This window comes from Somniosus microcephalus, chromosome 12 (assembly GCF_052327205.1).
Source record: "Somniosus microcephalus isolate GS21.2 chromosome 12, FLI_Smic_1.0, whole genome shotgun sequence".
Taxonomy (NCBI): domain Eukaryota; kingdom Metazoa; phylum Chordata; class Chondrichthyes; order Squaliformes; family Somniosidae; genus Somniosus; species Somniosus microcephalus.
Window position 1 is genome coordinate 747,426 of NC_140998.1, and position 16,695 is coordinate 764,120.

General features: G+C 49.5%; 1 protein-coding gene across 4 annotated transcripts in view; it reads right to left on the minus strand.

Moving 5' to 3' along the window:
* The window catches only part of syne3 (spectrin repeat containing, nuclear envelope family member 3), a 156,751-nt gene that overhangs the window by 101,474 nt on the left and 38,582 nt on the right, over positions 1–16,695 (minus strand). For all 4 annotated transcript variants that reach the window (XM_086002507.1, XM_086002505.1, XM_086002506.1 and 1 more), the window contains 2 exons: positions 16,096–16,422; positions 12,288–12,424 (listed from right to left, as the gene is read on the minus strand). In XM_086002507.1, coding sequence (XP_085858633.1) covers positions 12,288–12,424; positions 16,096–16,422 — 464 coding nt within the window. The remainder of the gene's footprint in view (positions 1–12,287; positions 12,425–16,095; positions 16,423–16,695) is intronic.

Consider the following 16,695-nt stretch of genomic DNA (forward strand, 5'->3'; position numbering starts at 1 on the left):
CTATCCCACTTAGCACAGTGGTGGTGGCAGTATGAAGCTGGGAATTGGTCTCCATGAGGACTGTACCAATGCAGTCATGGACAGATGCATCTGCGACAGGTAGATTGGTGAGACTGAGGTCAAGGAGGTTATTCTCTCAACTCTTGCCGCAAGCCCAGTCTGAGCTGCGTCCTTCAGGGCTCGGCCAGTAGAACCAGCCGAGGGCAGTCCCACTCAGCTGGACAACGCAGGGGAGGCGATGGAAACCAGTCCAGGAGACCTGAATTAAAGCAGCAGCAGCGGCGAGAGGATAAAGAGCGGTCCGAGAGCGGACCTGAATTAAAGCAGTGGCGAGAGGATAAAGAGCGGCCCGAGAGCGGACCTGAATTAAAGCAGTGACAGCGGCGAGAGGATAAAGAGCGGCCCGAGAGCGGAGCTGAATTAAAGCAGCGACAGCGGCGAGAGGATAAAGAGTGGCCCGAGAGCGGACCTGAATTAAAGCAGCGGCAGCAGCGAGAGGATAAAGTGCGGCCCGAGAGCGGACCTGAATTAAAGCAGAGGCAGCGGCGAGAGGATAAAGAGCGGCCCGAGAGCGGACCTGAATTAAAGCAGCGGCAGCGGTGAGAGGATAAAGAGCGGCCCGAGAGCAGACCTGAATTAAAGCAGAGGCAGCAGCGAGAGGATAAAGAGCGGCCCGAGAGCGGAGCTGAATTAAAGCAGCGGCAGCGGTGAGAGGATAAAGAGCGGCCCGAGAGCAGACCTGAATTAAAGCAGAGGCAGCAGCGAGAGGATAAAGAGCGGCCCGAGAGCGGAGCTGAATTAAAGCAGCGGCAGCGGCGAGAGGATAAAGAGCGGCCCGAGAGCGGACCTGAATTAAAGCAGCGAGAGTGGCGAGAGGATAAAGAGCGGCCCGAGAGCGGACCTGAATTAAAGCAGCGGCAGCGGCGAGAGGATAAAGAGCGGCCCGAGAGCGGACCTGAATTAAAGCAGCGAGAGTGGCGAGAGGATAAAGAGTGGCCCGAGAGCGGACCTGAATTAAAGCAGCGAGAGTGGCGAGAGGATAAAGAGCGGCCCGAGAGCGGCCCTGAATTAAAGCAGCGACAGCGGCGAGAGGATAAAGAGCGGCCCGAGAGCGGACCTGAATTAAAGCAGCGAGAGTGGCGAGAGGATAAAGAGCGGCCCGAGAGCGGACCTGAATTAAAGCAGCGGCAGCGGCGAGAGGATAAAGAGCGGCCCGAGAGCGGACCTGAATTAAAGCAGCGGCAGCGGCGAGAGGATAAAGAGCGGCCCGAGAGTGGACCTGAATTAAAGCAGCGGCAGCGGCGAGAGGATAAAGAGCGGCCCGAGAGTGGACCTGAATTAAAGCAGCGGCAGTGGCGAGAGGATAAAGAGCGGCCCGAGAGCGGAGCTGAATTAAAGCAGCGGCAGTGGCGAGAGGATAAAGAGCGGCCCGAGAGTGGACCTGAATTAAAGCAGCGGCAGCGGCGAGAGGATAAAGAGCGGCCCGAGAGTGGACCTGAATTAAAGCAGCGGCAGTGGCGAGAGGATAAAGAGCGGCCCGAGAGTGGACCTGAATTAAAGCAGTGACAGCGGCGAGAGGATAAAGAGTGGCCCGAGAGCGGACCTGAATTAAAGCAGAGGCAGCGGCGAGAGGATAAAGAGCGGCCCGAGAGTGGACCTGAATTAAAGCAGCGGCAGTGGCGAGAGGATAAAGAGCGGCCCGAGAGTGGACCTGAATTAAAGCAGTGACAGCGGCGAGAGGGTAAAGAGTGGCCCGAGAGCGGACCTGAATTAAAGCAGCGGCAGCGGCGAGAGGATAAAGAGCGGCCCGAGAGTGGACCTGAATTAAAGCAGCGAGAGTGGCGAGAGGATAAAGAGCGGCCCGAGAGCGGAGCTGAATTAAAGCAGCGGCAGCGGCGAGAGGATAAAGAGCGGCCCGAGAGCGGACCTGAATTAAAGCAGTGGCAGCGGCGAGGCTCCAATTCAAAAACAACAAAAAAAAGTGACGTCACAGGAGAGCAGGAAGGTGATTGGTTGGTGAGTATTACGTTTTTTTTGCTCTAAGTTAGGGAAGTGGGTTAAATTAAGAACTTAGATACTGTAACTCGCTAATAACTTAAACTAGATAAAATAATCAAACAATAAACCTAAAATATCAATTGAATAAAATCATTAACTAATTAATTAATAAATAAAACAAGGTTAGAGATGGCAGGGCAGGTGGTGTGTGGTAACTGCAGCATGTGGGAGTCTGTGGAGAGCATCGCGATCCCGAGCAACCACATCTGCAGTAAGTGTCTGCAACTCGAGGGACTTCGGCTCAGAGTTGTGGAGCTGGAGTCAGAGCTGCAGACATTGTGATGCATCAGGGAGGGGGAGAGTTACCTGGACACTTTGTTCCAGGGGGCAGTCACACCCTTTAGGTTAAGTAGTACTTTAGAGTTCGTCAGTGGTCAGGGACAGGAGGGTGTGACAGTGAGTCAGGAAGGTATGGGGACCCAGGGTGTAGTGATGGAGGAACCTCAGCCCTGGACCTTGTCCAACAGGTACGAGGTACTTGCTGCCTGTATGGATGAGGAAAAGGACTGCAGGGAGGATGGGCAAACTGACCACGGCACCATGGTACAGGGGCCCATCCAAGTGAGGGGAGAAGGAAGGAATGTGGTAGTGGTAGGGGACAGTATAGTCAGGGGGATAGATACTGTTCTCTGCAGCTGCAAGAGTGTCCTGAAGGCTGTGTTGCCTGCCCGGTGCCAGGGTAAAGGATATCTCCTCGTGGCTGGAGAACAACTTGGAGTGGGAGGGGGAGGATCCAGTTGTCGTGGTCCATGTAGGAACCAACGACATAGGCAGAACTAACTGAGTTTCTGCTGAGGGAGTTTAAGGAGCTAGGGTCTGAATTAATAAGCAGAACCTCAAGGGTAACAATCTCTGGGTTACTACTTGAGCCACGTGCAAATTGGCATAGGGTCAAGCAGATCAGAGAGTTAAATGCGTGGCTGAAAGAGTGGTGTGGGAAGAAGGGGTTTCGATTCATGGGGCACTGGCACCAGTACTGGGGAAAGAGGGAGCTGTTCCGTCGGGACAGGCTCCGTTTAAACCGGGCTGGGACCAGCGTCCTGGCGAATCGAATAACTAGGGCTGTAGATAGGGATTTAAACTAAAAAAGTGGGGGGAGGGGTCAGGTGAGGGAAAATTTAGAAATCTAAAGAGAAAGGTCAAGGCAATAGAGCAGTGTAGCGATTTGGGTAAAAATAAGCAGAGTGTGACAGGAAGGGACAGAGAGTTTAACGGTAGCAGTGCAGCAGAGAATATGGTCAAAGCAGGGAATAATGGTAAAAAAGTTAAATTAAAGGCTCTTTATCTGAATGCACGAAGCATTTGTAACAAGATAGATGAACTAGTGGCACACAGATAAATGGATTTGATCTAATAACCATTACAGAGATGTGGTTGCAAGGTGCCCAAGGTTGGGAACTAAATGTTCCAGGATACTTGACGTTTCGAAAAATCAGGCAGAATGGAAAAGGAGGGGGAATAGCCCTGATAATAAAGGATGTCTTAAGGACAGTAGCGAGAAAGGATCTCAGCTTGGAATATCAGGAAGTAGAATCAGTATGGGTGGAGATAAGGAATAACAAGGGGCAAAAAACACTGGTAGGAGTAGTATATCGGCCCCCCCTAATAGTAGCTACACTGTTGGACAGAATCTTAATCAAGAAATACCAGGCGCTTGTAACAAAGGTAATGCAATAATCGTGGGGGACGTTAATGTTCATTTTGACTGGACAAATCAAATTGGCAAAGGTAGTCTGGAGGATGAGTTCATGGAATGCATTTGGGACAGTTTCCGAGAACAATACGTCATGGAACCAACCAGGGAACAGGCTATTTTAGATCTTGTATTGTGTAATGAGACAGGGTTAATTAGCAATCTCATAGCAAAGGATCCTCTGGGGCAGAGTGATCATAATATGATAGAATTTCACATTAAGTTTGAGTGTGACTTACCTAAGTCCAAAACTAGAGTCTTAAACTTAAATAAAGCCAATTACATTATGAGGGGCGAGTTGGCTAAGGTAGATTGGAAAAATAGATTAAAAGGTGTGGCGGTAGATAAGCAGTGGCTAGCATTTAAAGAAATATTTCATAATTCTCAACAAAAATAAACTCCATTGAGATAAAAACTCCACAGGAAAAGTGATCCATCCGTGGCTAACTAAAGAAGTTAAGGATCGCATTAGATGGAAAGAAGAAGCTTATAATGTTGCGAAGAATAGTAGTAAGCCTGAGGATTGGGAGAGTTTCAGAAACCAGCAAAGGATGACTAAAAAAGATAAAAAGGGGAAAACAATAGAATACGAGAGAAAACTAGCAAGAAATATAAAAACAGATTGCAAGAACTTCTACACGTATGTAAAAAGGAAGAGTAGCAAAAGTAAACGTTGGTCCCTTACAGGCTGAGACAGGAGAAATTATTATGGCGATAAGGAAATGGCAGAAACGTTAAACAAATATTTTGTATCTGTCTTCACAGAAGACGACACAAAAAGCATACCAAACATGGTGGGGAACCAAGGCTCTAATGAGGGTGAGGAACTTAACGTAATTAATATAAGTAGAGAAAAAGTACTAGCAAAATTAATGGGACTAAAAGCCGACAAATCCCCTGGACCTGACGGCCTACATCCTAGGGTTCTAAAAGAGGTGGCTGAAGAGATAGTGGATGCCTTGGTTTTGATCTTCCAAAATTCCTTAGATTCTAGAACGGTCCCAGCGGGTTGGAAGGTAGCAAATGTAACACCGCTATTCAAGAAAGGAGAGAGACAAAACAGGGAACTACAGGCCAGTTAGCCTGACATCAGTCACCGGGAAAATGCTGGAATCCATTGTTAAGGAAGTGGTATCAGGGCACTTGGAAAATCATAACATGATTAGGCAGAGTCAACATGGGTTTATGAAAGGGAAATCATGTTTGACAAATTTATTAGAGTTTTTTGAGGATATAACGAGCAGGGTAGATAAAGGGGAACCAGTGGATGTAGTATATTTGGATTTCCAGAAGGTATTCGATAAGGTGCCACATAAAAGGTTATTACACAAGATTAGGGCTCATGGGGTTGGGGGTAATATAGTAGTATGGATAGAGGATTGGTTAACGGACAGAAAACAGAGAGTAGGGATAAAGGGATCGTTTTCAGGTTGGCAGGCTGTAACTAGTGGGGTGCCGCAAGGATCAGTGTTGGGGCCTCAGCTATTTACAATCTATATTAATGACCTAGATGAAGGGGCCGAGTGTAATGTATCCAAGTTTGCTGATGATACAAAGCTAGGTGGGACAGTAAGCTGTGAGGAGAACACAGAGTCTGCAAAGGGATATAGACAGACTGAGTGAGTGGGCAGTAAGGTGGCAGATGGAGTATAATGTAGGGAAATGTGAGGTTATTCACTTTGGTAGGAAGAATAGAAAAACAGGATATTTTTTAAATGGTGAGAAACTTTTAAATGTTGGTGTTCAGAGAAATGTGGGTGTCCTCGTACAGGAAACACAGAAAGCTAGCATGCAGGTACAGCAAGCAATAAGGAAGGCAGATGACATGTTGGCCTTTATTGCAAGGGGGTTGGAGTATAAGGGTAATAAGGAAGTCTTGCTGCAATTATACAAAGCCTTGGTGAGACCACACCTGGAGTACTGGGCACAGTTCTGGTCTCCTTATCCAAGGAAGGATATACTTGCCTTAGAGGCGGTGCAATGAAGGTTCACTAGATTGATTCCTGGGATGAGAGGGCTGTCCTATGAGGAGAGATTGAGCAGATTGGGCCGATACTCTCTGGAGTTTAGAAGAATGAGAGGTGATCTCATTGAAACATACAAGATTCTGAAGGGGATTGACAGGGTAGATGCCGAGAGGTTGTTTCCCCGAGCTGGAGTGTCTAGAACTAGTGGGTAGAGTTTCAGGACAAGGGGTCGGCCATTTAAGGCCAGGAGGAGGAATTTCTTCACTCAGAGGGTTGTGAATCTTTGGAATTCTCTGCCCCAGAGGGCTGTGGATGCTGAGTCTTTGAGTATATTCAAGGCTGAGATCGATAGATTTTTGGACTCTAGGGGAATCAAGGGATATGGAGATCGGGCAGGAAAGTGGAGCTGAGGTCAATGATCAGCCATGATCTTATTGAATGGCGGAGCAGGCTCGAGGGGCTGTATGGCCGACTCCTGGTCCTATTTTTTATGTTCTTATCTCATAGACCAAGTGTTATCTATAAAGACACTTACCTTTTACATGATGCGATCTCTGCCCCAGTCAGGAACCTCTCAAATGTTGAGGAGAAAGAGGAGGGATAGCACATCACGGTCACCAAGCATGTCATTTGTGACTTTGATTTGGACCTTTCAGGTGCTGGGGCACAGGGTCTTGGTGGCAAGGAGAAGGGGAAGTAGGAGAGTCAGCTGAACAGAGCAGTTTGCTAGGTCACATTATAGGGCTTTCAGAGTCAATCATGTAGTTTGGAACTGAAGCCACGTGTAAGCCAGACTGAGACGGGGTGACAGGTTCTCTTCCCTGAAGGATGTTGATGAACCCGTGAGCTTTTCTTTTTGCAACGTAGCAGAATGTTCCAAACCACCAGATTTATTGAATTCATTTTCACTGCTCGTCATTGTGGGATTTGAACTCCAGAACCACGAGTTCCTACTCCAGCACCATTATCACGGCAATGCCATACCCTATCTGAATATATGATCAGAATACCTGTCTTTGGTGGTGTTGGTTGAGGGAGGAGAGTTGGCCAGGACACTGGGAGAACTTCCAACTGTTCTTGGAATAGTACCGTGGGATCTTTTACACCTCCTGAGCAGGAAGACGGGGCCTCTGTTTAATGGCTCATTTGAAAGATGACTTCACCCCCATCAGCACTGCACTGAATTGTCAGCTAGATTATGTTCCCAAGTCCATAGTGGGGCTTCATACAGAGAAATGGTGAAGGAGTAGAGAGGCTCAAGGGTTCAACTACACAGATCTTTAAAAGTGAAAAGACAGAGGATAAAGTTGTTAAGTAAAGTACACGGGTCCCAAGACTTCATAAATTGGGGCACAGAGTATTAAAGCAAAGAGCCAACACTAAACCTAGACAAAGAATCTTGTGTTCAGTTTGGATATCTTACTTTAGGAAGGACGTCAAGGCCATGGAGAGATACACCAGGGATGGGAGGCTTTAGTTACAAGTAGATTCTACAGAAACTGGGGCTCCTTTCACCCTTCTGTGTTCAACAGTAAAAGGAAAGCTGACAGCTCAAAATTATGAAAGGTTTCTGTAACACAAAAATCGGTAAAAACTGCTGCCAATGTTTGGTGAGTTGGTGTGGTAAACCACTTTTGTCGTTCACTATCGTTACACTATAGTTATCACTGTTATATCGTTATCACTGTTCACACTGTTGTATCACTATACGAGGTCGCCTCTTGTCACGCTGTTATACCTGGGCTGACCACTGCTGACTCCGCCCATGGCTCCACCTACCTGCCCAGGTATAAAGGTGGTCGACTGGCTGGTATTCCTCCTTGTTGGATCCGATCACCCACGAGGGTGGGCTCTGTTATTTAGCCAATAAAAACCTATAGTTACTTTCTTAACTCGTCGCTTTTCATTGGATGAATTGATAGGTATATCAATTTTATTGGCTAAATTTTAAAATGTCGACACCTGGACAGTCAAACGACCAGCCAAGCGACCAGCCAGACGCCCAGCTACAACAGCCACAGCAGCCTGCCTGGCTGCGAGCCCTCAGACCACCGTACCTGGACCTAAATCCACAGGCAGCAAACTCAGCCCTCGACTTTGAACACTGGCTGAGCTGCTTCGAAGCCTACCTGGGAGAATCCGGCGTGCCTCAGAAATCCATGCTAAGAGTTCTGAACGCCCAAGTGAGCCCTAAAGTATTCGCACTCATCCGGGACCTCAAAACATACGAGGACGCCATCAACCGGCTGAAAAGAGTACCAAACCCCGGTAAATTCCATGTATGCCAGACACCTCCTAAGATCCCGCCCGCAACAGCCAGGAGAGCCCGTGGAGGAATTTTTACGGGTGCTACAAGCACTCGGCAGAGACTGTAACTTTAAAGCGGTAACGGCGGCAGAAAATACTGAAGACAATGTCCGCGATGCCTTTGTGAAAGGCCTGCGGTCCGACTACTCACGGCAAAGACTACTGGAAGCAAGGGACCTCGACCTGGACAAAGCTGCAGCCCTCGCTCTCTCTCTAGAAGTGGCCCATCGGGACCTCGAGGCATACTCAAGGTACTGTAACTCGCGACCCTGGGACCGACCCCGACCGCGATACCCCCCGCAGCACGCCCCCTGGGACCTACCTCAGCGTCGGCGTCCCGGACCCGATCGAGACCGCCACCCCCGGTACCGGCTCCGACATCGGACCCCCGCGATCGGGCCGCCGGCTGCTTCTTCTGCGGCCAGGCGAAACACCCGAGGTCGCGCTGCCCAGCCAGGAACTCTACCTGCTCAAACTGCATGAAGAAAGGCCACTTCGCTAAGGCCTGCAGAGGTGGATCATCAGAGGCCAGCAGTGCCTCATGCGAGCTGTGGGGGCGGCCATCTTCCTTCAAGGCAACAGAGGCCAGCATCCCCACATGTGAGTCATGGGGCGGCCATCTTTGATACAGGCAACCGACACCAGCAGTGCCTCATGTGAGTTACGGGGGCAGCCATCTTCTCCGCCATTTTGTCCAACCTCGTGGGAGACGCCATTTTACCCACCACGCTCGACCGCCACCGTGCCTCTAGACCCGACTACCGCCTCACCCGCAGACTACAACGACTCGCTCAGCCATACACTAGCCTCCGTCACACTGGACCAAGCCCGCCCGCATCACCTGTCCAAGTCAATGATGGACATCAGAGTAAACGGCCACGCCACGACCTGCCTGTTCGACAGCGGAAGCACGGAGAGTTTCATCCACCCAGACACGGTGAGCCACTACTCCCTCCCTGTCCTGCCAACGCGCAACCGGATCTCGATGGCATCGAGATCCCACGCCACAGACATCAGCGGCTACTGTGTTGTGACCCTATCGGTTAAGGGTACGGAGTATAAAAATTTTAAACTCCTCGTCCTTCCCCAGCTATGCGCCGCCGTCCTACTAGGGCAAGACTTCCAATCCCACCTCCAAAGCGTCACGCTAGCATACGGCGGACCCCTCCCCCCACTCACAGTCGACAACCAACAGATTTTAAACCGCCCACCGCGTAACACCTGCGGCCTATCCACCCTCAAGGTCCCGCCACCTTCCCTGTTCGCTAACCTCACCCCCGACTGCAAACCCGTCGCGACCAAGAGCAGGCGGTACAGCGCCGGGGACAGAGCTTTCATTAGCTCTGAGGTGCAGCGTCTCCTGAAGGAGGGCATCATCGAGGGGAGCACCAGCCCCTGGCGTGCCCAGGTCGTGGTCGTTAAGACCGGCAATAAAAACCGCCTGGTCATCGACTACAGCCAGACCATAAACAGGTACACCCAGCTGGACGCATACCCCCTTCCCCGCATATCTGATATGGTCAATCAGGTTGCGCAGTACCGGGTATTCTCCACCATCGACCTTAAGTCGGCCTATCACCAACTCCCTATCCGCCCTGAGGACCGCCAGTATACAGCCTTCGAGGCGAACGGCCGCCTCTACCACTTCCTTAGGGTTCCCTTCGGCGTCACCAACGGGGTTTCGGTCTTCCAAAAGGAGATGGACCAGATGGTTGACCAGAACGGGCTGCATGCCACGTTCCCCTACCTAGATAACGTCACCATCTGCGGCCGCGACCGGCAGGACCATGACGTTAATCTGGAGAGATTCCTCCGTACGGCCCAACGGCTGAACCTCACCTACAATAAGGAGAAATGTGTGTTTAACACCTTGCACCTTGCCATCCTCGGCTGTGTAGTAGAGAACGGAGTCATCGGCCCCGACCCCGAAAGAATGCGTCCCCTCATGGAGCTACCCCCCCCCCCCCCCACTGTCCAAAGGCTCTGAAGAGAACCCTCGGGCTCTTCGCCTACTATGCCCAATTATGCAGACAAAGCCAGACCCCTCATGAAGTCCACATCCTTCCCCCTTACGGAGGAAGCGTGCGCAGCCTTCTCCCTCATTAAGGGAGACATCGCCAAGGCCACAATGCACGCAGTGGACGAGTCCATCCCCTTCCAAGTGGAGAGCGATGCATCCGACTTCGCCCTAGCCGCTACCCTTAACCAGGAGGGGAGACCAGTGGCCTTCTTCTCAAGGACCCTACAGGGCCCTGAGATCCGACACTCGTTGGTCGAGAAGGAGGCCCAAGCGATTGTGGAGGCGGTACGACGCTGGAGGCATTACCTGGCAGGCAAACGATTTACCCTCCTCACCGACCAGCGTTCGGTCGCTTTTATGTTTAATAACAAGCTGAGGGGCAAAATCAAGAATGACAAGATATTGAGGTGGAGAATCGAACTATCCACCTATGATTATGATATCTTGTACCGGCCAGGTAAGCTGAACGATCCCCCTGATGCTCTGTCACGAATTACATGCGCCAGCGCGCAAAGTGATAGACTTCAGACCCTCCACAACGACCTCTGCCACCCCGGGGTCACCAGACTTTACCACTTCATTAAGGCCCGCAACCTGCCATACTCCATCGAGGAGGTCAGGACCATGACCAGGAACTGCCAGACCTGTGCCGAGTGCAAACCGCACTTCTTTAGGCCGGACAGAGCAAGCCTGATCAAGGCCACCCGCCCCTTCGAGCGCCTGAGCATCGACTTTAAGGGGCCCCTCCCGTCCTCTGACCGTAATGTGTACTTCCTCAACATCGTTGATGAGTACTCCCGTTTCCCCTTTGCCTTCCCCTGCCCAGACATGACCAGTACCACGGTCATCAAATGCCTGAACGACCTCTTCGCCTTGTTCGGGTTCCCAAACTATATACATAGTGACCGGGGCTCCTCCTTCATGAGCGAGGAACTCCGTCAGTTCCTACTAGCGAGAGGTATTGCTGCAAGCAGGACCACCAGCTACAACCCCCGAGGGAACGGCCAGGTAGAAAGAGAGAACGCGACGGTATGGAAGGCCGTCCTCTTAGCCTTAAAGTCTAAGGGCCTCCCAACCTCCCGCTGGCAGGAAGTCCTCCCGGCAGCTCTGCACTCCATCCGGTCACTACTTTGCACTGCCATTAACGCCACCCCCCATGAACGAATGTTTGTTTTCCCCAGGAAGTCGACTACGGGAACCACACTACCAACCTGGCTGACCTCCCCGGGGCCCGTCCTGCTGCGAAAGCACGTGAGGACCCATAAAACGGACCCCCTGGTCGAGAAGGTGAACCTCCTGCACGCCAACCCCCAGTACGCCTATGTGGCTTACCCGGACGGGCGGGAGGACACAGTCTCCTTACGAGACCTCGCACCCTCGGGCATTCCGGAGACACCACCTTTACCCCCCCCCACCCCCCCTCCAATTCCAGCTCAGGTAGACGGCATGCCGGAACCCCACGAGTCTTCGCCGACCACGCAGACACCAGCATCAACACCGGAGAATGCAACACCACCGCTGCGACGATCAGAAAGGCTTACGAGGCCTCCGGACAGACTGACTTACCAGAACTGGTAGTACACTTCACCCCGCCGGACTCAAATCTAAACAAGGGGTGAATGTGGTAAACCACTTTTGTCGTTCACTATCGTTACACTATAGTTATCACTGTTATATCGTTATCACTGTTCACACTGTTGTATCACTATACGAGGTCGCCTCTTGTCACGCTGTTATACCTGGGCTGACCACTGCTGACTCCGCCCATGGCTCCACCTACCTGCCCAGGTATAAAGGTGGTCGACTGGCTGGTATTCCTCCTTGTTGGATCCGATCACCCACGAGGGTGGGCTCTGTTATTTAGCCAATAAAAACCTATAGTTACTTTCTTAACTCGTCGCTTTTCATTGGATGAATTGATAGGTATATCAATTGGTAATTAGAAAGCATGAATTTATCACCACACGGAACAAAGAGGCAGATGAGAATTTATTTTACACTGAGGGATGTTGGGACATGGAGTTCCACCCCCCAGAACCTGCATCCAGAATACCTTTTTTTTTATAAAAGGAGAGTGGATAAATATTTGAAAAATAAAAAAAGTTAACAGGGTCTGTGGAAAGGGCAGGGAAGTGGAACTAAGTGAATCGCTTCTTCAGAGAGCCACACTGGCACGATGAATATTGATCAAACAGCGGTATATTTGCATGTTCAACCTTTAGGACTAAACCTGTGACATTACCTTCTATATTCTCGAATGACACTCAGGACTTTGTCAGAGAGCAGTTTTTCATTCTGTGAGAATCTGAAAAGTTCTTTCAGCTTAAGCTGAAACTCTTCCACTCTTGGCTCCTCCGCTAAAATCGAAGACCTGGTGATCTGGGACACAAAGAAACACGAGTCAGGTATAAAAAGTGTTGCTGAGATTGGAGAAGGGTTGGGGTGACGACCAATGAAGCTCAACGTGAGCTCGAGGAACAGCACCTTATCTTTCGATCAGGCAATTTACAGCCCTCTGGACTCAACATCGAGTTCAACTATTTCAGACTATAACCTCGGGCCCTGTATATTTTTTTTTAAATCCCTAGTCTTCACATGGTAGCCGTTGATGATTCTGCCATCGCCATTCATACCTCATCTAGTCATCTTTTGTTTCTTAACTTGTCCCATTGCCTCTCTTTATGCCTTGCACCATCATCCCTTTTGTCAGTCAATCGCTCCTGCCTTCCAGTCTGTCACAGACCTTCCCTTTGTTCTTTCCTCCCCATCTCCCAGCCCCGCTTAAAAATCTCTCTTCTCTAACCTTTTCCAGTTCTGATGAAGGGTCCTTGACCCGAAATGTGGACTCTGTTTCTCGCTCCTCGATGCTGCCTGACCTCCTGAGTGTTTCCAGCATTTTCTGTTATTTTAGAAATAAATGAGGTTGATCCAATAGCCTTTACTGAGACGTGGTTGCAGAGTGACCAAGGTTGGGAACTAAATATTCCAGGATACTTGACTTTTAGAAGAGATAGGCAAAATGGAAAAGGAGGAGGGGGTAGCCCTGATAATAAAGAATGGGATAAAGACAGTGGAGAGAAAGGATCTTAGCTCTGAAAATCAAGATGTAGAATCACTTTGGGTGGAGCTAAGAAACAACAATGGGCAGAAAACACCGGTAGTAGTAGTTTATAGGCCTCATAACAGTAGTTGTAGTATCAGGCAGAGTATGAATCGGGAAATTAGAGGCGCATGTAACAAGGGTAATACAGTAATCATCGGGGACTTGAATCTACATATAGACTGGTAAATCAAATTTGCAGTAATAGTGTGGAGGACGAGTTGAAGGAATGCATTCAAGATAGTTTTCTATCTCATTATGTTGAGGAACCAACCAGGGAACAGGCTATTTTAGATCCAGTATTGTGCAATGAGAAAGGGTTCATTCATAATCTTGTAGTAAGGGAGCCTCTGGGGAAGAGTGATCACAATATGATAGAATTTTATATTGAGTTTGAAAGTGATTTAGTTAATTCCGAAACCAGGATCTTAAATCTAAACAAAGCAAACTACATAGGTATGAGGGGCAAGTTGGCTAAGGTAGATTGGGAAACTACATTAAAAGGTATGACGGTAGATAAGCAATTGCAAACATTTAAAGAAATAATTCATCATTCGCAAAGAACATACATTTACTTAAGGAATAAAAACCCCACGGGAAAAATGTACAACTGTGGCTAACGAGAAGTTAAAGATAGTATTGCATAAAAGGAAAAGGCTTATCATGTTGCCAAAAAGAGTAGTGAGCCTGAGGATTGGGAGGATTTTAGAATTCAGCAATGGAGGACCAAGAAATTGATAGAGAGAGAGAGAGATAACAGAATGAGAGTAAACTAGCAGGTGACATAATGAAAATGCTTGAATCTATTATTAGGGACGTGGTAACAGGGCATTTAGAAAATAATATGATTGCGCAGAGTCAACATGATTTTATGAAAGGGAAATCGTGTTTGACAATTCTGTTGGAGTTTTTCCAGATGTAAGTAGCAGAGAACATAAGGGAGAACCAGTGGATGTAGTCTATTCAGATTTTCAGACAGCATTCGTTAAGGTGCCGCACAAGAGGTAATTACACAAAATTAGGGCTCATGGGATTGGGGTAATATATTAGCATGGACTGAGGATTGGTTAACGGACAGAAAACAAAGAGTAGGAATAAATGGGTAATTTTCAGGTTGGCAGGCTGTAACTAGTGGGATACTGCAAGGATCAGTGCTTGGGCCTCAGCTATTTACAATCTATATCAATGACTGAGATGAGGGGACCGAGTGTAATGTATCCAAGTTGACGATACAAAGCTAAGTAGGAAAGTAAGCTTTAAGTGTGCAAGGGCACCCAGGTCCCTCTGAATACCAATATTTCGCAATCTCTCACCATTCAAGCGTTTGGGTGGTCTCGGGGGATCAGCGCTTGGGGGTCTCGGGGGATCAGCACTGGAGACGGTCCGATAATATCTTGAGGTGCAGTATAGGAGAGATTTGAGACATGACGTATGGAGTGTAGTGTGTTCGGTGGGGAACAGGTGACTTTGAACCTATGGTTCCCAAAGCTCTCCACCACTGGGGGTTTTCCTTGCTGGCCATGTCTGGGTCTGTTGTAGACTCATTGATAGAGACTGATTGCTGTGATTAGGCAACAACCCCATTATCGTTGTATCATGTGACTACCAGGATTGTAGAAGGTAAACTAGACGGGCGGAGCCATGGAAGGATTTGAACATAAGGATGACAATTTTAAAATCGAGGCGTTGCCGGACCGGGAACCAACGTAGGTCAGCGAGCACAGGGGAGATGGGTGAATGGGACCTGGTGCGAGTTAAGATACAGACAGCAGAGTTTTGGATCAGTTCAAGTTTACGGAGGGTGGAATATGGGAGGCCGGCCAGGAGTGCATTGGAATAGTCAAATCTCGAGGTAACAAAGGCATGGATGTGGGTTTCAGCAGCAGATGAGCTGAGGCAGGGGCTGAGTTGGGCAATGTTACAAAGGTGGAATGGTAAATCCAGTAAATATTGCTGAAAAATTCCCGATTTAAGAATCACAACGGAGGTCAGGTTATAGACCGCTCCCACCCCCGAACCCCCTACGTCCCTGCACCCCCCAGCCCCCGCCTCCCAAAGCTCCCTCCACAGACACCCCTGTTTTTTTAATATTCGTTTATGGGATGTGGGCGTTGCTGGCAAGGCCAGCATTTATTGCCCATCCCTAATTGCCCTTGAGAAGGTGGTGGTGAGCCGCTTTCTTGAACCGCTGCAGTCTGTGTGGTGAAGGTACTCCCACAGTGCTGTAAGGGAGGGAGTTCCAGGATTTTGACCCAGCGACGATGAAGGATCAGTGATATACTTCTAAGTCAGGATGATGTGTGACTTGGAGGTGGTGGTGTTCCCATGCGTCTGTTGCCCTTGTCCTTCTAGGTGGAAGAGGTCACGGGTTTGGGAGGTGCTGCCGAAGAAGCCTTGGCGTGTTGCTGCAGTGCATCTTGTAGATGGTACACACTGCAGCCACGGTACGCCGGTGGTGGAGGGAGGGAATGTTTAAGGTGGTGGATGGGGTCCCAATCAAGCGGGCTGCTTTGTCCTGGATGGTGTCAAGCTTCTTGAGTGTTGTTGGAGCTGCACTCATCCAGGCAAGTGGAGAGTATTCCATCAAACTCCTTTCTTGTGCCTTGTAGATGGTGGAAAGGCTTTGGGGAGTCAGGAGGTGAGACACTTGCCGCAGAATACCGCCTCTGACCTGCTCTTGTTGCCACAGTATTTATGTGGCTGGTCCAGTTAAGTTTCTGGTCAATGGTGACCCCCAGGATGTTGATGGTGGGAGATTCAGCAATGGTAATGCCACTGAATGTCAAGGGGCAGTGGTTAGACTCTCGCTTGCTGGAGATAGTCATTGCTGGCACTTTCTGCCTGACCCCCCCGTACCCTCACATCCAAGCTCTGATCCTCTCCAAAAGGCCCTGACCTCCCCGGCCCATCGCGAGGCCCGGACCCCTCCCCATGCTCTTGCACAACTTACCAGACATTTATGCAATGCAGTTTCCAGCTCATTCTCATCTGGAGGCTGCAGATCCAGGCTCTGTAACCGGTCCTGTAACTCGGCCACTTCTCCCTCCAGCTGCTGAGCCCTCAAACGGGAATCCAGCACGGCCTGGAGTACAAGCTCCAGTGGAGCCTGATCCTGCTGACACCTCAGTCTCAGATCCTGCCAGTCTTTCTTCAGCTCCTCCAGGTCCCTGGTGATGTGTTCAGCACCCATGGGAGATGTGGTTTGTATAACAGCCTTGGCCTCGGTCTGCAGATTGCCCAGCTCTCCCTCCTTGCTGCCGACTGCATCGCTCAGCTCCTACGAGTGGAGGATCAAAGCTTAGTTTAGGTAAAAGGAAGTATCTGAAGTGTCAGAGTTTAGAGGCTGCAGCTCATAACCACCACTCATAGAATAACAGTGCCCTTCCACGCAGACCTCTGCCACAGCGTACTTGAGCCCACAAACTGCCACGCTCAAAAGACATAAAAAGATTGTAAAAGCTTCTATAGGTATGTAAAAAGGAAGAGATTCGCGAAAGTAAACGTGGGTCCCTTACAGGCTGAGACAGTAGAAATTATAATGGGGAATAAG